The following is a 23,526-nucleotide window of genomic DNA, read 5'->3' as shown; positions in this document are numbered from 1 at the left end:
CATGTGGTCCTCTTCAACAAGGTCTAAACATTGCCACCACCCATTTCAACCCTTAGTTACAGTATTGACCAGTGCCTAATTTGACCATGGGGTGCAGGAGGAGCTCATTGGCACTCGTTTTGGGGGGACCAGCACATATTATTCCTCAACAAACTATGTTCCAGAGCAAGAAAAAACAAACAGCAAAGGGGGACAGAAAGAGCAAGAGAAAGATGACAAAATATTGACAAAGGGAGAAAGCAGGGATGAAAAATAACCCGCAAGAGTGAGATAAAGAGGCAAGGAGGGCCCGATTCACAGAACTAACTTAAGACAAAATCCTAAACTTACTACTTTTGGTATTCAAAGAAGTTAGGCTTTTGTCTCAAATTTGTCTTAAGACAGACTTAAGACAGACTTAAGACAAAATCCTAACTTAAGTCTGTTTTAAGTCTGTCTTAAGACAAACTCCTAACTTCTGTGAATACCAAAAGTAGTAAGTTTAGGATTTTGTCTTAAGTTAGTTCTGTGAATCGGGCCCGTAGTGTCTTGTGGCGGATTGAAGCAGCATTAGGTCGAATAAAAACTACGCAGTCTTGGTATTGGGCTCCTCAACCTTTCTAACATCAACCCCGACCTTCTGAACAAAACTTTGGGCCGCTTGACGTATTCATTTACAAATGAAAAGGAAATCCGGATTGAAATCTGCCAAGATGCTACATGTGCCCTACTCATGTCCCTGTTCAATCTAGCAGCACTGTAGGGATGCCTCGAAGAACCAAGAGGCAAAATGAACCGTATCAGGACCATTGCACCCCTGAACCTGGAGGGGTCCCCAAGTTTCCTTTTTGCACAAACATGATGTGGTGGAGAAACCCTGAGACTGCGCAGAATGTGGGGGCATTTTTACCATTTGGACTGTTTTTGGGGCATGCATGCACCCTCCATCACAAGGGGAACTCCATAGATCCCCTGGCAGTACCACATCCATGCATGTTTCCTGTGAGACTCCCCAGAATTTTTATTTTATCTGGGTTACTTGCACACTACATGCAAGGAAAAATACACTCCAGGCCTCATTTATGGCATTCTGCAGTAGGACAGTGCAACAAGGCACCTAGTTGCATTGATCTAGGCCAAAGTGAAAGGGATGGACTGCACTGTATTTAGGCAATACGATCCATTCCTGTCTTTACGCATGGTGCTGGTGCCATTTTGGCAGCCTAGCGCAAAAGTAGGCACCCTTGCGCCATGGTGGAAGCGTGCCTCCATTGCAGGCAGGATTGGTTTTGTGCAGGAAGCGGCTCTATCCTGCAAAAATACAACCCTACAAGGCGTTTTTCTCTGCAGCACACATGGAAAGAGGAACTCCTTACACCTCGACTCGGGAGGCCCCCGAATTTGGAGCTTCCCCTGGTTTACATTGCATTGTAAATCTAGGGCAGCGACAAATTCCATGGGACTTGCAGGGGAAAACCCACCTCAATGACCATGGAACGTCTCCCGGGCGAAGAATAAGACGACGCAGTGATTTGTGCTGCATCACCTTACTCATGATTCATGAGGCCACTCAAAGCCACACACTGTGGCTTTCCTTGGCTTCATAAATCTTTATGAGAGCCCTGTGTCATGCATTTACATGTTTACGTGGTGCAAAAGTGATGCAGGGCTCTCATAAATAAGTCACTCCCTGACCACAAGGAGAGGAACACAGGGTGCTGACCCAGAGTTCCAGGGTGAAAGCACCTGATGTTGCTCTCCTGGTACTCAGGCGTACCTAGGGTTTTAATGGGAAACATCCTTTACAACGGAACCGTTACAACGCGGTACCGTTACCACGCAGGATTCACAACGATAGTCGTTACAACGACTTTCGCTGGAGGGCGCTCTAGGATAGGGGATAGTTTAATTTACTATCCAACACCTTACCTACTATCCACGGGGACTGGAGTTGGAATAGTAAATTAAACTATTCACTATCCACCGACCCCCAACGCAAGTCGTTGTAACGACTTGCGTTGTTAAACCTGCGTCGTAAAGGTACTTGTTGTAACGGTACGCGTTGTACCGTCATACATCCGGTTTTAATGGCCTCTCAGTCTGTCTCTAACTAAGCACCTCTATTACATATCCCACCATCTTGTCTTGCTATCTGGCCATGCGAGAATTGGTTAGTGAGTACCTCCTCCACATTTCCAATGGCACAAGTTTGTCAGGCCCCTGATTGGCCGTGGATCACACCGCCTAATTCATGCAAACTATGCCTCTAAATGCTGCCTTTGGTGGCACGTGATGGGAACTTACCAGAAGGAGGCCACAGCTTTTCTCTGCCGAATCCTAAATGAGCGAGAAACATTATACCACAGGAATATGGAACGGAGATTTGATATAAAACACTGTATTCCAGATAGAGGTATGCAGTTGGTTATACTGGCTGGCAGGCAGATAGATGGGCATGAGTCCTATGGAATCTTACTGAGCATAGGGTCAGGTGATTAAATGAGAGGATATATGAGTTAATGGGGCATTTCGAGTTGGGGAATCTGCACATTTCTGAATGACATGGATGGGTCATTTGATTGATGGATCAGTAACTTTGACATGTAAGTAAATACTGAGGGCCTCATTTAGAGATTTTGTGCCGTAGAGCAGGGAAGCGGGCCTTGCTGCTGCGCTGTAAGGCAAAAGAAATAGGCAGGAATGTGCTGTATCTATTAGATACAGTGCATTCCTGTGCTTTTCCCCTACGCTGGCCCACAATGGGCTGCCATGCGCCGACGCAGGCACCTTTGCACCATCGTGCAAGAGTGTCTGTGTTGCGGTGATGACTATTTTTGTGCAGGAAGGGAAACCTTCCTGCGCCAAAACAATCACAAGAGGCTTTTTCCTCTTTCTGTGTGCTGCAGAATGTGTCCCTTAGACATCCCTTGGGGAGGATTAAGTTGTTGGCGCTGCCTCAGACTTACGATTCTCGTAAATCTGGAGAATGATCAAAAAGCAATGGATGTTGATGGGAACCCCCCCAGCAACACCCATGGAAGGCCCCTTTCATGCATGAAAAGGACACATATTTATAGGGCCACGAAAAGCCATGTAACGCTTGTAAAAATGCCAGTGGCACATTGCACCACCTGAACGTCCAAAAAGGGACGTTAAGGGCCTCATAAATGAAACCCTGAGAGTTACCATTCCAAGAGGTGAAAACGACAGACAGAGATGCTGAACAGATACAGTGGACAAAGCAGGAGTTGATGGACAGGTGACAAGAGGAGGCTGGGTACACAGACAGCTAGTGAAAGTGCTAGATGTGTTACCATGCAGGAGGAAGCCCCATCAGCTCCGGCGCAGATCATGACGTCGGCGATCTTGTTGCCCCAGTACTGCTTGCACTCAGGGTTGGTCAGGAGTGGCAGGGCTACTTGCTGCAGCTTCTCGGGGGTTTTGCTCGCTGCAAAATAAAAGACAATTACAGCTGCCATTGATCTATTAATACATCCTACGACCCCCAGCAGTTGTAAAGTGCCCAACACTCCAAAGAAACATGGCATGACTGCTAAATGAAGGCGGGCTTGTTAGGCATGTTCAACAAATGCAGGTCTCTTAAGGTTGCCCATAAAAGAAGCCAAGAGAACTCTTTCTCCAACTAACCACAATGGCTTCCTACCATAGCTGATATTTTTATATCGATCTACACCTATATCGTGCTTATTTATGAGCCCCTTGCTGCACTTTTGCACCGCTGCTGCGTCACATTTCGTGATGTAGCGATGGCGTAAACAATGCACCACATTGTGCCATATTTACAAGGTGGCGCATTTAGGCAGATGCGTCACCTTATAAAGCCCTGCACTACATAATACAACACAGCCTCGTAAGAGTGGCATGGTGAAATGTATCAGATTTATCTGCACTACTTCTAGGACGCCACTGCACCAAAACCTTACGCCTGCCTCATAGCAGGCATAAGGGTGATGCAGTGCTATGCGTGTGAGCCTGCCTCATGCATTGCTGGAGTTGCGTCTTGCTTGCGACACAACTCCAGCAATGCATAACTTTTGTGCAGACAGACACGTCAGGTTCCTGATGCACCTGTCACTCCTTGCGACATGGAGCACCATACAGTAAATACAGCGCATCCATCGTGTCGCAAGGAGGGCGCAGTGAAAACGGTCCCATCGCTGTTTTTACGCAGCGATGCATCTGTTTTTATAATTAAGCCCCATTGATTATACAATATCAACTCCTAACATCATCCAGTTCAGGAGATGTGGAGTTACAAGAGTCAAGTCAAGTCAAGTCAAAAACCACTTTATTCGATTTTGTTAAAAAATCATAAAAGCATACTACAGTAATTAAAAACAATCCAATTACAGTAAAAAATATTTCATACAGTGCATTACAGTTAAAAACAATAAACATCATCATGTGCAAATAAGCTATCATCATGTGCAAAAAAGCAGTATATACCACGTTCTTCACTGACCCCACAACTAAATTTGTAATTTCTTCTTCCTAATCCGCACCGCGGCAACGAGGTAATTTGCTACACTAAACATTACCAAGGGTGACTCAAGCATTTGTAAAAACAGAAGAGCAGGTTTTGCTTGCGTAAATGCTTTCTCTTTCAACAACGGTAACAAATACTTTTGCCTAGGTACATGATAAAAAGGGCAGAATAACATAAGGTGCATATTATCTTGTGTGGTGAAATTATCGCACTTGCATACAGGCGCATCCTCAGGCTTAAACCACCCCTGTCTGTCAGAAAGTACCAAATAAATCTGGTTGAATCTAAACTTAACCAGGAGCCACCTGTGGAACGGAATGTTGACTAAGACAAGATATGGTTGAATGGCTACACAAGTGATTGTCATATAATGTGCTCTGACCATGGGTTTGGTTAACTGGACTTGTTCTCTCTCCAAAAACTTAAGTTTGTGAAAGTTTTCCTTGACCCAAGCTAGATCTACTTTTCTTAGGTCAAGCGGGGAGGAGAAAATCTCCGGCCGTCCAAGTTCTACAGAGCACTTGTGTATGTACGCCAGCCAAGGAATGTCTTTGAATTTGTCAAGTTTTAGACAATCCATCAAAATTTTGTGGTTAAGGCCTAAATTTTCGTTAATCCAGATTCTTATCCACAAAAGAATGGGTGCCATAGAGAGGATATCAGTGATGTATCCTACTCCAAGCTCCTGATGGACAGAGAAGGTGGGTGTTGAAAAGGGGAGTCCTAATATTGAACAGAAGAACTTATTTACCTCTGTTTGGATGGATTCAGTTTTAACATATCCCCATATCCCAGCTCCGTACCTAGCTATAGCCAGTGATTTTGCCCTATACAAAGCTAGCAGTGCACCACTTGGTTTCCCCCCAAGTCTCTTTGAGAAGCTCAGAATAGCATTAACAGAGCTCCTTACTGCTTTGGTCTTTGCTGTTATCTGCGGGATCCAACTGCCCTTGGTATCAAAAATTACACCGAGGTAAGTGAAAACCTTTACGTTAGTTATCGCTTCCCCTTTACAGTAAAAAGATCTAGTGTTATTTTTTGCTGCCCCAAACACCATAACGTGAGATTTGGCGTTATTGACCACAAGGTCAAGGGAAGACATAAAATCACTGAATGCATCAAGAAGTCTCTGGAGGCCCAGATGTGTCCTAGCTATTAGAGCGGCGTCATCCACGTACAGGAGCACTGGGATTTGAGAGTCTCCTGCACGTGGTGTGTCCACGGATGCAGCCAGCAGATTTTTTTCCAGAGAGTTTATGTATAAAGTGAACAGCATAGGGGCAAGGATGCAGCCTTGCCGCACACCCCTGCCAGATTTAAACCATGCTGTACAATGTCCCTCTTGATCCATTCTGATGGAAGCCTTTAAATCCTTGTGGAGTTCAGCCAAGAAGTGGACCAAAGGAGGGTCTAATCCCATTTTTAATAACATGCCCCACAGCTTAGCTCTATTCACCAAATCGAACGCTGTGGACAGGTCCATATAAGCAACAAAAATTGCCCCCTTTTTTGCCTTCGTATATTTGGAAATAATCATGTGCAGGTTCAGGCATTGGTCCTCGGTCCCTCTACCTGACCGGAATCCATACTGGGCATTGGACAAAATATCATTCTCTAATGTCCACTTGTTAATTTTTGCCAACAGTACTTTTCCCAGGATCTTCATAGAGGAATCCAGCAAGGATATGGGGCGGTAGCATTTAGGGTCACTTCTTACTCCTTTTTTAAAAATTGGCACAATGATTGAACATGCCCAGGTATTGGGAAATCCCCCTTTAAGTACATGGTTAAAAACATTTGTAAGTATAGTTGCCCACATCTCTGGATTTGATTTATATAAGTCCAGAGGGACGCCGTCGGGACCCGGAGCTTTATTCTTAGCGGACCCAATTATCGCGACCTTGACTTCATTTTCAGTAAAGACTACCATGGATTGCATTTCAAAATAGGGAGGTATACAAAAAATTTCATAGACTTGATTGCTACCATAGATAACTGAAAAGTGATTAAGCCACTCTAGTTCTGGTATATTTGCCTCCAGATCTGTGTTGCATGTTTCGGCAAATATAGGGCTGTTTATTATGGACCAAAATTTTGAGCTATTTCTCAGGGTGGTTGAGTCCATTAATGCATCCCAGGCTTCTTCTTTTACTGCTTTTTTGCGTATCTTTAGCGCCTCAGCATATTTTTTCCTTAGCTGCGCTATCACAGACTTGTTTCTGGGAGAATGTTTTAGCGCTGCTATCAATGCGGAGTGAGCTTTGGAACAGGAGTGGTCGAACCAACCGGAGACTAGGGCAGGACCCCTTTTGAGACTAAGTGTAAGCTCTTCTTTCACCCTTGAGCAAATAGCCTCAAAGGCAGCAATAGTCTCTTGATCTCCCCTGGCCGGGTCCCTGCAGGTTTCAATTTCCGCCATCATCTCTTGTTCAATAAGATACGAAAAGTCTTCTGGACAAACTTTGCTCCATTTTAATCGCCTCCCCTGGTCTTTGCTCTTTACATGCCTCACAGAAGTGGCCAACATAACCCCCTTGAGTAGTCCAAGCGACCCATCCAGAGTTAGGCACACCGGGTTGTGATCACTAAATCCACTTTCAATAGCATTATAAAAGTGCACATAGCGGAGTAGCCCTGGGGACACAAAGATATAATCAATAATGGACTCACTGCCCCTTGCATTATATGTGACCACCCGGTCCTTTGGGTCAGAAAAGCCAGGTTCATACAAATCGTTTGCTGATAACAAAAGTTCCATAGCTATGCCCTTCGGACTATGCTCAAAGTGGGGGGGAGTCGTGAGATCAGGCCCATTAAAATCTTTAATCTGGCAATATAATTCGCACAAGTGAACATTAAAATCACCCATTAAAATAATTTGCACAAAAGTGGTTTGATTTGACATGTAATCAGTTATAAATGAACTTAAACTCTCTAAAACAAAATTTTGGGGACCGCCGTGCATGGAGTTATAGCAATTAATAAGTACTATCTTGTTTTTGTCTGGGAGACGGATCTCTAAGAACTGAAAATAGTGTGAGGAGCATGGAATTTCCCTCACACTCCCAGCTATTTTAAGAGACACCAAAAACATCAGGCCACCTATGTCTCTACCCACCAAGGTACACTGTGCTTTAACAAAAAATGAGGAGTAACCATCCAGCCAGAAGGAGTTATCCCTTGCCCATGTCTCCTGCATAGCCACTATGTCGTATTCTTTTAGCTTACCCAGCCAGATTGGGTCATTCTGTTTGGCGCGTAAGCCCGCAATATTCCAGGACAAAAGCTTCGCTCTTCTAATGCCCCCCTCCGTTAACGCATCCCCTTCATTAGATACAACATTACAGGAAGTAGGGGTGTATGCAATATTGCAAGGAGTAGGGATGTTAATGGGGTCAACCTGAACACTCACTTGCAGTTTTATTTGCTTAGGCTCTAGTCAGTCCATATTTTCATGGTTAACGAGAGCAGCAAATCTATTTGTTAGTGGCAGGTTTTCTGCATGTGTGTGTATTGCAGAAGTGGCTACACCCCCGCCCCCTGATTTCTTGGTCACCCATTCATACCCTTGCAAAGGGAGGTTTTGTTTGCCATAAAGCCTGTTGGTGTAATTTGGCTGTGGCCAAACGTGGCCCATTGATTCTACAATACCAACTCCTAACATCATCGAGTTCAGAAGTTGTGGAGTTACAAGAGTAAGTTTATAATTCTGCATCTTTGATTACCTTGACGATGTTTATATTCAATACTGTAGAGTGGATGTATATGTAGGTACAAATTCATGAACTCGATATTTTGACATATCACAAATCTGCCCACTCACAGGTAGGAGTCAAGCAGCAACAATAAACTAGGGATGTTTGAAATTTGTAGAATCATTTTTTTCGTAATTCCACAACATTCGTTGAAATTGTGCAAACTAGCGCACAGCGCTACGTTTTATTAAAAATTGCAAACACACAAGCGCTGTAAACAATATCCACTAGCATTCTGTGTTTTCCCGATGCTCCTATGCCAAAGTGTTCTCGTTTACACAGCATTCGTGATATCATATCTAAAGGTATTTCGTGTAACAAGTTTAAAACTATGGGGCATATTATCAAGCCCCTTATCACCACGTCATCGGCACTTTTCTGCCGATAACGCGGCGATATTTGCATCGCCCTATTATCAAGGCAGCGTTAAGTCAATTAATGTGGCTTAAAGCCACCTTAATTGACTTAACGCTGCCTTGGTAATAGGGCCCCTTTCACGATAAACTCATCGTGAAAGGGGATGTGCAGTGGGTGTTGCGGTGGGCGTTTCACCGCAACACCCATTCACTTCGACGCTGCCACCTATTATCAAGAGAGGCGATAATAGGTGGCAGCCCCGAATTTAAGAACAGGAAAGACCAGTTCTTAAGGTGGCAAAACGAGGAGAAATGCTTCATTTCTCCTCGTTTTTTCTTTTTCCATGTGTGCTGCCTTGTGCAGCACACATGGAAAAAGCAAAATGCCAAGGTTTGTTTATGTACAGGAAGGCGTCCCTTCCTGTACATAAACAAACCTCTTTTTTAAAATGCCAATTTGTAACTTACATGTGTGCTGCATGAAGCAGCAACATGTAAGTTACAAAATGGCATTTAAGCTTTGTTTATGTGCAGGAAGGAACACCTTCCTGTACATAAACAAACCTTCCCTGCCTGCGCTGGCGTTAAGTTGTAAAACTTATCGCCATCGCAGGGGGAAACGCTAGGCTGCACCAAGCCCCCGCCCCCTTTATAATGTTGTCACTTCGTCCCCACATGCAGCACACAGAGCCAGGGTATGTTGAACTGGTTTAATGCTGAAAGAACAATTATCGCTAAGACATAGAGCGCCGAGCGTCTGGGTTACAAGCGCTCCGGTCGCCAACTGCCGCTTTTCCCTTTCGCGCTCTTCTCCGCCTCTCCGCTGCGCATGCGCGCCTGTTCCGCTCTCGTCTGTGACGCGGCGCGTCATCGCGTATGCGTCCACAGACTAGAGCGCAACACCACATATCTCCCCCTTTTTTACCAATAAACAGAAATAGCAATTATAGTCCAATGTCTATTTTCCACTCATTTCAAAGTCTTTATATCTTGCTGGCAATGTGACTCTTCTACCAGAGCGGGTACTTCTTACTAGTGTACCTCCTCCAGCTTCTCTCTCACCACTCATCTCTTCATCGTCTTTAGTTTCCTCTCTCTGTCCACTTCTGGCAGGGGCACCTTGACCCCTCTCTACATCTGCAGGTTGAGTCTCACTTACTCCACTTTCTCCTCCGTCTTCATTGGCGCTAATCGTGCTTTCCTCAGGTGTGGGTACTTCTCCTCCATCACCAATGGGTATTTCTTCCTCCTCCGGTTTGGGCCACCTCACAATCCTGTTTACTCTCGCCATGCGGTCTTGGGACCACACCTTGCCGTCGCTTAGAAGGGCCGCTCTTCCTCTCACTTCTTTGACAAGTAACGGCCTGCTATACTTGCTCTCTCCCTTCTTTTGCAGTGTTGGCAGCTTGACTCGGACCCATTCTCCTTCTTCCAGTTCGGTCTCCTTGGTGTTGCGTCGCCTGTCGTACTGGGCGGCATATATCCTTTGGGCCTTCTCTAAGTTGTGCAAGACCACTGCTGGGGACCATTTGCTGGTTATGGTCTTTTCCCTCCACGCCACGTTGTCTCTGGTGAACGGGTATCGGCCTCTCAACACTTGGAAGGGGCTGTATCCTACCACCGTGGGGGTGATCCTATACGCCCACAGCATGCTCTGTATTTCAAGTTCCCAGTCCTTGCCTTGCGTGATGGCTGCCTGGATGGACCCCATCAAGACGCGGTTAAACCGCTCGACTTGGCCGTTGCATGCCGGGTGGTAGATAGCCGTGTGTTTCGACTCTATCCCGTTCCTTTTCATGAAACGCAACCATTATTCTGAAACGAACTGCGGTCCGTTATCGCTCAGTATAGTTTTGGGTATTCCTTCTCTTAGAAACAAGGAAGTCAAGAACCTCAGTACAGTTTCGGTGTCCATGGACTCTTGTATATCGACTTCCGGCCATTTGGAATACTTGTCGATGACCACACATAAGAATTTGTTTACTCCTCTGTTATCCAGTACTGGCCCCAGGATGTCTATGGCAAGGTTCTCCCAAGGGTTGAGCGGGTTCTCGAATTTTCCTAGAGCTGGTCTGAGAGGTCGGAGTATTTTGTCTGCCCCTTGGCATTGCTTACACTCTCTCACTTGTCTTTCTATTTGGGCATCCATGCCAGGCCACCAATACATAAGCTTCACTCGCGCTTTGGTCTTCACTATGCCCAGGTGCCCCTCGTGCAGTAGTTTTAGTAACGTGGGTACCAGGGTTTCGGGGGGGACCACCCTCTCTCCCCTGTATAGGAAGACCCCTGAGTCGCTCAAGGATAGTTCTTCTCTCATCTCGTAGAACCTCCGTACGCCCGCAGTGAGCCTCCTTTTGTCTGGCCAACCTGAGGTAAGGTGTCGCTTAACTTCTGTTTTCTCTGCATCCAGGTCATATGCGGCAGCCCACTTTTGCCTGCTAATGGTCATCTCAACGTCCTCTAGGCTCGCTACCATTTCCTCCGCTTCCGGAGAGCTTTCCGGAGCCTCCTCCATGGCTGAGGCCCTGCTGAGGTAGTCCGCCACCTTGTTTTGAGTGCCTGGCAAATATTCAACGTCATACGTGTAGTCCAACAATTTGAGCGTCATTTTTGCTATGCGTGGGGTTGCTGTGTCGTGCCCAGACGACGTTAGGACTTTAACCAAGGGTTTGTGATCCGTCTGGAGCTTGAACCTGGTGCCCCAGATGAACTGTCGGAACTTGCCCATAGCCCAGGTGACCGCCAGCATTTCCTTTTCTATGACGCTGTATTTTTGTTCCGTCGGGGTGAGAGCACGTGAGGCAAAGCTGATGGTTTCTTTGGACCCGTCTTCTCTCTCCTGTGCCAACACAGCTCCTAACCCCTTGTCGCTAGCATCTGTCGTCAAGATGGATTTGCCCGAGGGGACATACCCTTGCAAGGGAATGGCTTCACTGATACAGTTCTTCACTGTCTCAAATTCACTCTGCGCTTCATGGTCCCACTCGAACTTCGACTTGTCTCTGATGAGTTGACGCATCCTATATGTTTTGGTGGCAAAGTGTCTCACAAACTTGCTATAGTACTCGGCCATTCCGAGGAATGACCGTACTTCTTCCTTGGTCGTCGGGGCCTTGGCTTCTTTGATGGCTCTCACGTTCTGTTCCTTGGGGGATATGCCATGCGTACCTATCTCATGTCCCAGGTACGTGACAGATTTCCTTCCTATTTTGCATTTGCTCCATTCTGCGGTGAGGCCTTTATCATGTAATATTTCCAGGACTCTGGTTAGCTTTATGTCGTGATCTTCTTTGGTGGATCCCATTATCAGTATGTCGTCTTGGAAATACTGTACTCCTTGTACCTCCTTGAACAACCGATGCATCAACTTTTGAAATACCGCTGCCGCTGAGGCTAGCCCGAAGGGCATGCGGCGGAATTGATAGCACCCAAATGGTGTGATGAAGGCGGTGTATTTTCTACTCGAAGGATGCAAGTCTATTTGGAGGTATGCAGACGTGAGATCGATGGTTGAGAAATGGCTAACACCTTTAGTCCTCGCTAGCATCTCCTCTATCCTGGGAAGGGGGAACTTCTCTATGATGAGGCATTTGTTGAGTTCGCGGAGGTCCACGCAGAGACGGACCTTCCCATTTGGTTTCTTGGCAACCACAAGGGGAGACAACCATTCCGCGCTGTCCACTGGTTCTATGATGCCCTGTTTTTCCAGTTTCTGATGTTCTTGTTGCACGGCTTCGCTGGTGGATATGGGAATGTTCCTGACCTTGTGGGTCACCGGTATCGCCCCCTCCTTGAGTACAATCTTGTGGACAAACTTGTCAAGTTTCCCCACTGTTCCACCGAATACTTTGGGGTAGTTGGCTTTCCAGTCTTCACCTTTGGGAATAGGCCATTCTTCCGTCAGAAGAATTTGTTCTTTGCCCCCAGGGTTGAGCACGATTCCCAAGTCGCCAGCATCTCTCCAACCTAGGACAGACGGACCCTTTTCAGCTACGTACAATGTGCAGGTGGCAGATCTCCCTCTGAACTCGAATTTGAAGTTTCGGCAGCCCACCATGGGAATGGCGTTCTCCGTGTACGAAACAGCTCGGATGTCCGGCGGCCGCAGTTCATGCCCCACCACGGGAGCGAAATCCTCCTCCCATATGGATTTTTGTACTATTGTCCAGGGGGAACCCGAGTCCACGGCTACGTGTACCTTCACACCCCCAATGAGCATATCCGTGCGGGGTTTGTCCCTGCGTTTTCCTGCTACGTCCAGGACTTGGTCTTCAATGCACAGCACCATCTCGCCATCCTCTTGATCCTCTTCTTCACTGAGTTCAGCCGTCGCAGATTCTACGCACTTGACTGTGGACTTGTTACCTTTCTTGCGGCACACTTTCTCAAAATGGCCGACCAGGCCGCAGAACGCGCATCTGGCGCGAAATGCCGGACAACGTTTATCCTGAGCTGAGTGCGCAGTGCTGCCACACCTATAACACGAGAATTTTCTGTCCCCAGTCGTGCGAACAGGTTGTTTCCCTGACCACTTGGCTTCACGTTTCTGGTCTCCACACGAACTTTTTTGTTGATGGTAGCAGGGGCTTCGTCAATTTTGTTGACCATTTGCTCAGGAGTGCTTTCACGTTTGGCTGCATCCGCACACCGTTTCGACATCTCCGCCTTTTTCACCATGGCTATTACGTCTTTGAGCGATGTTTCGTTCTGTGCCCACAGTTTGTCTTGCACTGATCTGTTGGTGGTATGCATGACTATCTGGTCCTTTATATACTCGTCTTGCAGTGTTCTGTATTGGCACGTGATGGCCAGACGACGCAGTGCAGCCACATAGTCATCTATGGTTTCTCCAGTTTCTTGCTTCCTTTGCTGGAAATTGTAACGGTCTATGGAAACACATACTGCTGGGCGGAAATGGTTGTTCAGGTCATCTAGTGCGTTTTTAAATACGTCGGTTTCTGTCGCTTCTCGTTCTTTGGGTACGATATTTTTGAACACCCGCACCCCTTCAGGACCTAGGTTGTGGAGCAACAGTCTCTTTTTCCTTGCAGGCATGTACTCTTCTCCATTTTCATCTTCTAGCGCTTCTATGTAGTTACCAAAATACTCCCTCCAATCCTCCCATTTCATTTGGGGTTCCCCTGGCCTGGGTAGAAACGGAATGGGGGCCATCAGCGCTGAGGCTTGGTTTGCCATCTTGGCTTCACCTCTGGGAGCTTCTGTTTGGGCTCTGAGGTTGCGGGATACACTGGGGGTCTCTGCTCCTATTGCAGTGTCTCCTTGGCTTCTGGGACTGCCAGGGGTGTTGTCCACTATCCCTTGCATAGGGTCAGTAGTTTGTGCCCCCTCCTCTGGCTTATGGCTGTCGCTTTTAGCTGCCAGCTTGCTGGGTTAATGGCTTCTTGCCCCTGGGGTTGCACTGACCTGCGTCACGCTAGTGTTGTGTCTCTTGTCGCGTGTTAAGGGTACGCTGCTGCCACGCTCTATGCCTCTGCGTTCTGGCTGCTTGGTTGTCTGGTTCTTCGAGCCCGGAGCGGAGATGGTTCCAGGATCAGCGTTCTCTGTGGCTGTGCTTGGACGGTGGGTGGATCCCAGCCTCGTCGCCAATATAATGTTGTCACTTCGTCCCCACATGCAGCACACAGAGCCAGGGTATGTTGAACTGGTTTAATGCTGAAAGAACAATTATCGCTAAGACATAGAGCGCCGAGCGTCTGGGTTACAAGCGCTCCGGTCGCCAACTGCCGCTTTTCCCTTTCGCGCTCTTCTCCGCCTCTCCGCTGCGCATGCGCGCCTGTTCCGCTCTCGTCTGTGACGCGGCGCGTCATTGCGTATGCATCCACAGACTAGAGCGCAACACCACACCCTTCTCTAGGAGTTGTCTGCACAGTAATGAAACGAGCAGCAGCTGTCAGTAGGGGCTCCACTGTTCTACTCTTCGTGGTGTCAATCAAAAGCCGAGAATGAATAGTTGGTTTGAACTTTAAATGTGACTTGTCAGTCACATCAAGTCCTCTCAAACATGTTCAACAATCACTGACTGGCTGGGCCGGTCACTGCCCTGTGTAATAAAGAAGTGAAGGGTCTGCTAAAGGCTGCGTCCTAGCCCTTGAGACTAGAAACCATCCCTTCATACATGTAGTCCGGCGCATTAAGGCCTGTCCCCTCTCCAGGTCCACAGGGACAATACTCCACCGTACGTACCGCTGGAATCAGTCAGGCCCCATCCGGTGGTGACACACCTCAAGCCACCGCTGAAGCTGTCAGTTGAGTCTGCCAGGCAAACCGGGGACACTCGGGCAGTCAGCTGGGCGGGAGATGCCAGCTTCAAGAGGGTGATGTCATTCTTGATGGTGAACATGCTGAACTGGGGGTGCTTGAAGACCTAAAACGGAGGAAGAGAAAGGAAACAAAGACGTCACACATACAAAGTACAGAGAGGAGCACATAGAGAATTGCGCGTGTGGCTCAATGACCAGCTCTTTCACCCAGGGCTTTAAGTCAGCCAGGTCTTGCCGGTACTGATCACCGGCAGTCCTAAAAAAAAACAGGGGGCATATTATCAAGACAGGTGATACAATTATCGCCGCTTTAGCGGCAGAATACTGCCGCTAAAACGGCGATAATTGGCTTGGTAATATGCTCTATGGGATTCCAATTGAAGCCCGTGTTAGATGTGAAGGACATCTAACATGAGCTTCAATTGGAATTCCATAGAGCTTATTATCAAGCCCATTATCGCCGTTTTAGCGGCAGTTTTCTGCCGCTAAAGCAGCGATAATTTTATCGTCTGTCTTGATAATATGCCCCCAGGTGCTGAGACGGAACCCTATCGGGCCCTCCGCTTTTGCGCTCACCCCCAGGGTGAGGAACACATGTTAACACTGCAGCAGTGCCACCCTTCACTGCCTTTGATGTAACTACAAAGAGATACCTTGGGGCATATTAGCAACAAATAGCGATAGAAGCGCATTTTTATTATCGCTGTCTATTGCCGGATATTATCGCAGATATAACATGCTATTAGCAACGTTTATCTCTAATGCGATAAAATATCCGGCGATAGTGGCTCAATGCGTAAATATCGCTGGAAATCCAGCAATATTCAGGCATTAACGCTATTGGGGACTTAACCTGAATATCCACCTCCCATTGGATATACAGGTTAAGTCATGGTCTGAGCAGGCGTTAGCTTTTGGCAATAATCGCGCTTAGCGCGACTTTTTTAATTGCACAGCCTGCCTTGCTAAAAGGCGATAGCTGTGTTAGTGACTGCTTTCAGTCGCTAACAGGTTGGGTACGCCCACTTTGCATGTCATTAGCGATAAAAATATCGCTGACATGCAAAGTGTGCCCCAAATCGGTCGCTATCACCTAAAAGCTGTCGCTAACTGCTGTTAGCGACAACTTGCTAATTGGGCGATGAAATTATTGCCGCTTTAGAGGGAAAAAGTCCTGCTAAAGCGGTGATAGTGCCCTTGCTAATATGCCTCCTTGTTCTTTCACAGTCTCGTCATTTCAGAATGGAAGCATTTTCAATACTATATACAATGAAGCCATATTTTAAGCAACAAATAACCGTTGAAAAGCCAGTAGCCTTGGCTTGTTGTAAGTGTAATGTTACTTGTTGTATCATATATCTGGATGCAATGACAGAAGAGGCAAAATACCAGTCAGGCAGAACACTATGCTAAGCACAGATTTTTAGTTTGTGATTTTGAGCCACACCCTTAATTACATCGACCACGCCACTTTCAGAGACCCCACTTTTAGAGACCCCCCGCCAGTTTTTTCACCCCACTTAAAGGCCTGCTTCTACCTGCCTCAGGGGCGGCAAGTGGAGTTTAGCGAGAGGAGGACCAGGTATAAGCACACCCCTTACCTTGGCAATAGTCATGACCTGTATGTCCTCGCTAGGAGAGGCGTGGTCGAATTCTCCCAGAATCACTCGATGGCTGGTTCTGCAGGATAAACAGAGGACGAGGTGAGTTAGAGATGAGCCACTGGCCAGAGGCAGCATCTAGAGATGTTCTTTACTTCAGTGGCAACAGCTTGTGTATGGTAAATTGTTACCCCGCCCCTGAGTGCCTTACTGTCCTTATTCCTCGGGTCCTGGCCACTCCTCTGCTTTTCTTTAACACACAGCCCTGAAGCTGAAGCGATGGTTTAGGAGCAAAAAGATGGTTGTAAAATCAGTGACCCCTGTCCATTGAGTATTGAGTTGGCCTTCCTGCGTGAATTGAGCCACGCCGGACCAGTTAGGGGGGGGGGGGGGGGTCATCACTATTAGGAAGAGGGAAGGGGCTTTACTGGAGAGCTGTGGGTGTGCAGACAAAATATTGGAGAACAAATCTTGAGTGGACAAAATATTGTATCAAGAATATAAAGGACAAAAATATTGCCAAGGTACGTTTCCATAGATAAGCAAAGCTTTACTATACATAACTCTACATACATGTACCTTGACGATGTATATATCTCTTCAAGGTACGTAGATGTGGAGTTAAGGACAGTAAATCTATACTTACCTATTTGCACTTACCTTCTCAATATTTTGTTCCTCAATATTTTGAACGCAATATTCTGTCACTGCTCTGAACTGTGTAGGTTCAAAACATCCAGGGGCACATTTTCAAGCCCCCATCACAACCAAAACGTCACATTTAGTGACGTTGTGGTGGCGATAGGGTCTTCACCTTATTTTACAAGGCAGCGTTGTAAATAAGGCCCCCTTTCACTCTATACTTAGCTTGAAAGAGGTTGGCAATGGGTGTTGTGGTTGGCGTTCCACCCGAACACCCATTGATTGTGACGCTGCCCCCTATTTACAAGAGTGTCATAAATAGGAGGCAGCGCCAAAATTAAGATCAGGGAAAACATGGTCTTAACCTGGTGAAATGAGGAGAAGTGCTTTATTTCTCGTTATTTTGCTGTTTCTCTGTGTGCTGCATTGTGCAGAACACATGGAAACAGCAAATCTATATGAATTCATGTTTATGTGCAGGAAGATGTCTCTTCCTGCACATAAACAATCATTTTTTTTTTTAATTACGATTTGCACATAAACAATCCAGAATGGAGATTTCAAATTTCTATGTACAATAAGGGACACCTTCCTGCACATAAACAATAATTCCCTCAACACAGGGACAGTGAAGTAGTGTGGCTCACTGGTTAGAGGCGGCAGACCCGAGAGCAGAGGACGGCCCGGGACCAGGGTTCGATTCCCGGCGCGGCAGGTTTCTGGACCAGGGTCAGCGGACTCGATAATTCTCTCGCCTCGGTGCCCACTCTGATCAGCGATCACACTCAGCAACTCTGGGCATTAGCTTGCCTCATCTTCACTAACGGCCCCACCAGACCGCCGGGGATGCCTGGTCTCACCCTGGAGATACCCATTAAGGGACCATCTCTCAGGGAAGCCAGGAAGGGTTTCGCAGCGGTCGAAGCGCCTTGGGACCCTACGGGTAAGTAGTGCGCTATATAAATGCCTATACATTTACATTTACATTGACCCTTGCACTATGGTGCAAGAGTGCCTGTGTGGGTGCTAGGCAGCTGAATTTAGCACCAGCGCAGGGGAAACGAAGGGGTGCTCAATATTATTGTAAATATGATGCATCCCTGCGTTTCTAAAGTGACGATGCACACCGTTAGCTATTTTGGAGCTAACCCCCTCACTGCCATTTTGTTGTAAATATGGCCCTCGTTCTTATACAGAATAGTGGACTATAGGCGTTGAGTTGAATTCAATACAATCAAAAACCTTCATGCAGGGCTACAGGAGTTATGGAGTGGGGAGGTCCAAATTATGCGGCAGGTATGACTAAATTATTTGGCAAGAAAGTGCGAATCATGCAGTGTAGTGCCTGCATATTTTTGAAGCAGTGTTCACTACTTTATAATTTTTACACATTAGTACTGTATGGACAAAGGTTTCAACCACATTGATATCAGTTTAACATCTAAATACAACAATATGCATCTGTGCGACAGAAGGCCTTCCCACGCTCAGCAACACATGTGGTAGAGTATTTTACTACGTTTTGATCTGGGAACAAAACTACCATTTTTTTATTACATTCTGTAAACTATGCAGTTGGTGATGGATTATGTGACAAGTGCTGCAAATCCATAACTATGCGGAAACTGCCGCAGGATCGTATAAATGCAGTTGGCCTGCTTCTAATGGGAGCTTTACAGATATTCGGAAGAAACCATTTAGCCAAACGTCTGGTGTAATGTCCTGCGGCATACTGCCATTTGTGGTTGGAATTTATCTGAGTTTAACCCGTTCCGCGCTGTGCGAACGCTTTATTGAGTGGGCAGAGTTCGTATGGCCCCGGCCGTCCTCCGCACATGCCCACAGTGACGTTGGATGGCTGGGGGCCGCCCGAAGCACACAAGGGGTTAAAAGGATACACACAATTTGCGGGAGCCCCATCGATACAATTCTGAGTGCAACGAACTATACCAGTCAATAGCGATAATTATCGCGATAATTATCGCTATTGCTTGGTTAGAGACAAAAAATTATCGCCGACCTGCGGGGATTTTTATCGCAGATAAACCTTGGTATTACCAGATAAAAATCGGCCACAATGCATGAATATCGCTGAAAAGTCAGCGATATTCATGCATTACCGAAAAATGCTCTTAGCCATGTTATCCACTTCCCATTGGATAACATGGGTAAGAACTGCTCAGGGCAGGTGTTAGCTTTTGGAGATTTTCGCACTTAGCGCGAATATCTCCAAAAGTTGGTAATAGGAGATAGCGATGTTAGCGACTGTTTCCAGTCGCTAAAATCTTGGCACGCCCACTTTGCATGTCCTTAGTGATACATTTCTCTGACATGCAAAGTGGGGCCCAAGATGGTCGCTATCTCCGACTAGCTGTCGCTAACTGGTGTTAACGACAGCTAGGTAATAGGGAGATAATTTTATTTCTGCTTTCTTGGCTTTTAAAGCCAAAAAAGTGGAGATAAACCCCCTTGATGATATGCCCCTATGTCAAAGATGTAACACGCACCTCTGCCGTGTAATGGCAGACGATCAGAAGGGCGGGCATTGGAGTGTGTAGCAAGTAGTCCATGGGCTCTTATGAAAGACTGTTGCCCGACTTGATACTAAAAGACAATCAGAAATAAAAACAAAGTTGATCTCTCATGCACTTTGGTCACTGTGCCACTGCACTTGCTGCACTGTGCCCCTGGCTGGTTGGCTTTGAAGTGGGCTGCATAGTTATGAACAGCCATTGTAGCTGAGATGGGTGATTTTGAATACACTCTTAGCCGCAGTGCCACATCCTATTAAAACACCTGGAAGACGTTCAACAATCATCAGGAGATTGATGCTCCCTGGGAGGTGTCTGGCCAGCCCTGTGTGTTGGGAGACCCTAGCAAGGCACCCTATGGATATGTGTGCTCCTGAACTTGATCAGTGGGTGAAGCTGGTCAGCTGGATAGCTGGGGTAAGTGAGTAAACAGCATTCACATAACACAAAGCCTTAGCAGCATCCTTAGGTAGGACGTTTGTACACAACTGCTATTAGCCCAGCCAATGTTAGTTTGTGTACTGGGGAGTGAGCGCAGATAGCGTCTAAAACATTGATGCAACAGATATGCCAGATTCTATCGATTTGACCATATTATTGGGAAACATTATGAGAAAGCCAGTAGCTCTGACCTGTTTGCTGTGAAAAAATGTAAAAAAGAGAGGGGGTGGTGCTAGCGGTACAGATATATACAGTGATTATCTTAGCCCACTTTATCTTTGTGGCTGATGGCGTGGTAACTCGCCTACTGTAAGTGTTCAATTTCTTTAAGCAAAAACGAAAAGGTGGGGGGATTCTAAATTGAAATAGGCACTAACAAGAATTGCTGAACTGAATCTAGGGATGTACAGAATTTAGACTTACACACTTTTTCAAAATGTATTCATTTCATATAATCTCAAAACACATACGACATATGCAACATTGTGGCTCACAATCAATAAAAAATATATACACACAAACTATTGAAAAAACATAGAATGTACAAGGTGAAAAAGGTGTCCACAACAGACGGAGAGCTAGCCCTTATTTAAGTTCACAAAAGAAAACACTGTCTCTAGGTACCAGTATCTATTCCTTTTAGACTGTCTAGTGCATTTCTAAAGATAATTTGTTGAAACAAAAATTACGTGGTCTTCGCCCAGTCTGGGTAATTGTCTTTGTCTCATGACTAATAAAGTAATCAATGGTTCTGGTCCTAGATTGTAAGGGCGATGCGTTTCGGCATCAAAATTGTGGCCTCTTCAGGACAAAGCAAGACTAGGATTACCCAAATTGCATGTCTCAACCGATGTTTATGGGGTGCATATGGTTGTAGTATGGATATGCCATCACAAAATATAACTATATATCAGTGCTCCGAAAAGTGGACCAAGAACCTCATGTGGCGAAAGTACAGAGGGAGGCACGGTATAACAGCTGCAGCCATCACAGCAGCATGAGTGAGCACAACTGCCACAAGGGACCTGACCAGACAGACCCAGCACCACCGCTGGTAGTTAGAACGTAGATGAGAGAATAATCACCAGCTGAGATTTCCTACTTACCTTTGTTGCAGTTAGGTCTGCTGAACAAAGTAACTTAAATCTTGATCTCAGAGGGTTGCGTGGATCCACGTAGGCCATGCGTTGCCTAGCCGAGGCGATGAGTTGGTTCTGAGATGCGATGAGACTGTGGTGCGAGGTCTTGATGTGTCGAAGTCAAGGATCCTGTTGATGGGGCTTGTGATGTAAAGTCTGGTGTCAAGGATGAAAGGCGCAGCTGAGGGGCTGCGTCCGTTCCGATGAGCGGTGAATCTGGGATGCAAAGTTTCATCATATTCATCAAAGCTGCTGTCGACGATGGATGCAAGAAGCTTGCCCAGGGAACAATGTTGTGCAGCAGCCATTTCAAAGATGATGTGATGGTCTCAAGATGTGGGTTGCAGCGGTGATGCAAGTCTTTTGCGATGGGTCCAATCCACGCAGCAGCTACAATGCAGCAGTTCTACTCGGGAATGCGCCACTCAGCCGAGAAGTTGCGTTGGTTCTGCTCGTGGATGTATCACTCAGCAGATAAGATGCATCAGTTCCACTGGCAAGCACCATAGGCCTGCTTCCAAGGGTCTAGGTCTGGGGAGGCACCACTAGGCAGGGTAGACTCACAGATGTCAGAGTCCAGGTACAGGGGTTGGAAGCCTTGTATGTTCCTGAGGCTTCAGATCAGAAGGCCAGCCTCTAGCCCTTGGAGTCACTCTGGGTTCTGGGGTCGAGTGATGCAGTTCCAATCCTTTTCACCCAGGCAGGAGGGCAGCAGACCAGCTGGTCGGCACATCAAAGCAGGAGTCCAGCAGAGTAGTAGTCCAGCAGAGTGGCAGTCCTTCAGCAGTGCAGTAGTCCTTCTTCCTGGCAGAGTATCCACAGGTCCAGAAGTGTACTGAATTGGTGATGTCTGAGGTCCAGTACTTATTCCAAGTGGTGTCTTTGAAGTGGGGGAGACTCCAAAGACATGCCTATGAAGTGCACATAGGCTTCCCCATCTGCCCTGGCAACAGACTCACTAAAGAAGGTATGAAGCCCTTTGTGCGTGGACTGGACACAGCCTATTTGGGTGTAAGTGAGGCTGTACCTAGCTCCTTCCTCCCATCCTGTCAGAGATGGCCCACTGAGACACACTTATGCTCCCATTGTGTGTGGCTGTCTTGGAGCAATACATAACCATAAAAAACATTATTGTTCAGTTTATTAAAGCTTACAATTTATTCAAGAGATCAAAATGTGCAATAAAATCCATGTTTACATATATTTGTACAGTTAGCCTTAATTTGTTATACAAATTTAACACACCTAATCCCCTAAACAAGTACCAGATTAAAAGGATTAATAATGAATTTACAATATAAAACAAGCAAGATTCTTCACGCAACAAGTGCAAGGCTAAATCGGAGAATCAGAATAATCAGCAGATATGCTACATATTAGCTTTGTTAATGCCAAAAAATTGCGTAGTTCTTAACATGAGTCCCCTGTCGTCATACAGAGGGCAAGAATCACATAATAGGCTTACAAATGTAAAATCATAATAGGTCAAATACTCAAGGAAAGGTGCTTAGTGCTTGAATTGGTTAGCAAATCATCACGAACACAAGGAGTAAAAACTAGAAAGAGTAAAACATAGCTGTCCTGATGCGATTCTTCTTTATCATTAGTTCAAAAAATCATTGTAGGCCAAATGCTGAAGGAAAGGTGCTTAGTGCATACATTGGTTAGCAAGGCATCATACTAAAACACTAAAGATAAAAACTGCTAAGACTAAAGCGTAATGGCTGTCCTTATGTGATACTTCTGGGAGAAAGTTCTTATTGCTTTGAAATTGGGTCCTCCATCATGGGGACCAAAAAGAAGATATCTATTTGTCAAAAGACAAAGCAACCAGGAACTTAATACAGCATACTCCTTTTTTAACACTTTCTTTGTTAATTTTTAATCTGCAATGCACATAAACTTGAGGAATTTCCCACAGAAAAAAGAAAATCATGTTCTGTTGATGAAATCTGTCTAACAGTATTTGTGTGCAAGTTATTACATTCAAAAACAGTTTGCCCTTCAGAAGACTTGTCTAAAAAATATTACAATTCACTTAAGTGAATTATGAAGAACATGTTAATAAATCACAAGGGCTAATGACCAATAACTTATTGGTGCTTCTTTGTTGAGCCAGTACACAAATCAGGGAGCTAGATCTTTTGCATACGTTATATTGTTAAGAGGCCTACTCTAGTTGTCATTAAGTTTCCACCCCCTTTCTTTTATAAAACATTCTAAATGTGGCATTTCCAGAATTGCAGTTTAAAATCTGACTTCAACATTAGTTTGAATTTTAAATTGTGATATCA

General features: G+C 46.0%; 1 protein-coding gene across 1 annotated transcript in view; it reads right to left on the bottom strand.

Moving 5' to 3' along the window:
- LOC147677584 (chymotrypsinogen 2-like) overlaps window positions 1-23,526 on the bottom strand; it is a 44,262-nt gene that overhangs the window by 10,410 nt on the left and 10,326 nt on the right. The window contains exons 4-6 of the mRNA XM_086945243.1: window positions 16,480-16,558; window positions 14,802-14,982; window positions 3,294-3,427 (exon numbers count right to left, since the gene is read on the bottom strand). Coding sequence (XP_086801369.1) covers window positions 3,294-3,427; window positions 14,802-14,982; window positions 16,480-16,558 — 394 coding nt within the window. The remainder of the gene's footprint in view (window positions 1-3,293; window positions 3,428-14,801; window positions 14,983-16,479; window positions 16,559-23,526) is intronic.

This window comes from Lissotriton vulgaris, chromosome 12, assembly GCF_964263255.1.
Source record: "Lissotriton vulgaris chromosome 12, aLisVul1.2, whole genome shotgun sequence".
In the NCBI taxonomy this organism is placed as follows: Eukaryota; Metazoa; Chordata; class Amphibia; order Caudata; family Salamandridae; genus Lissotriton; species Lissotriton vulgaris.
This window is presented reverse-complemented; position numbering and strand designations above follow the sequence as displayed.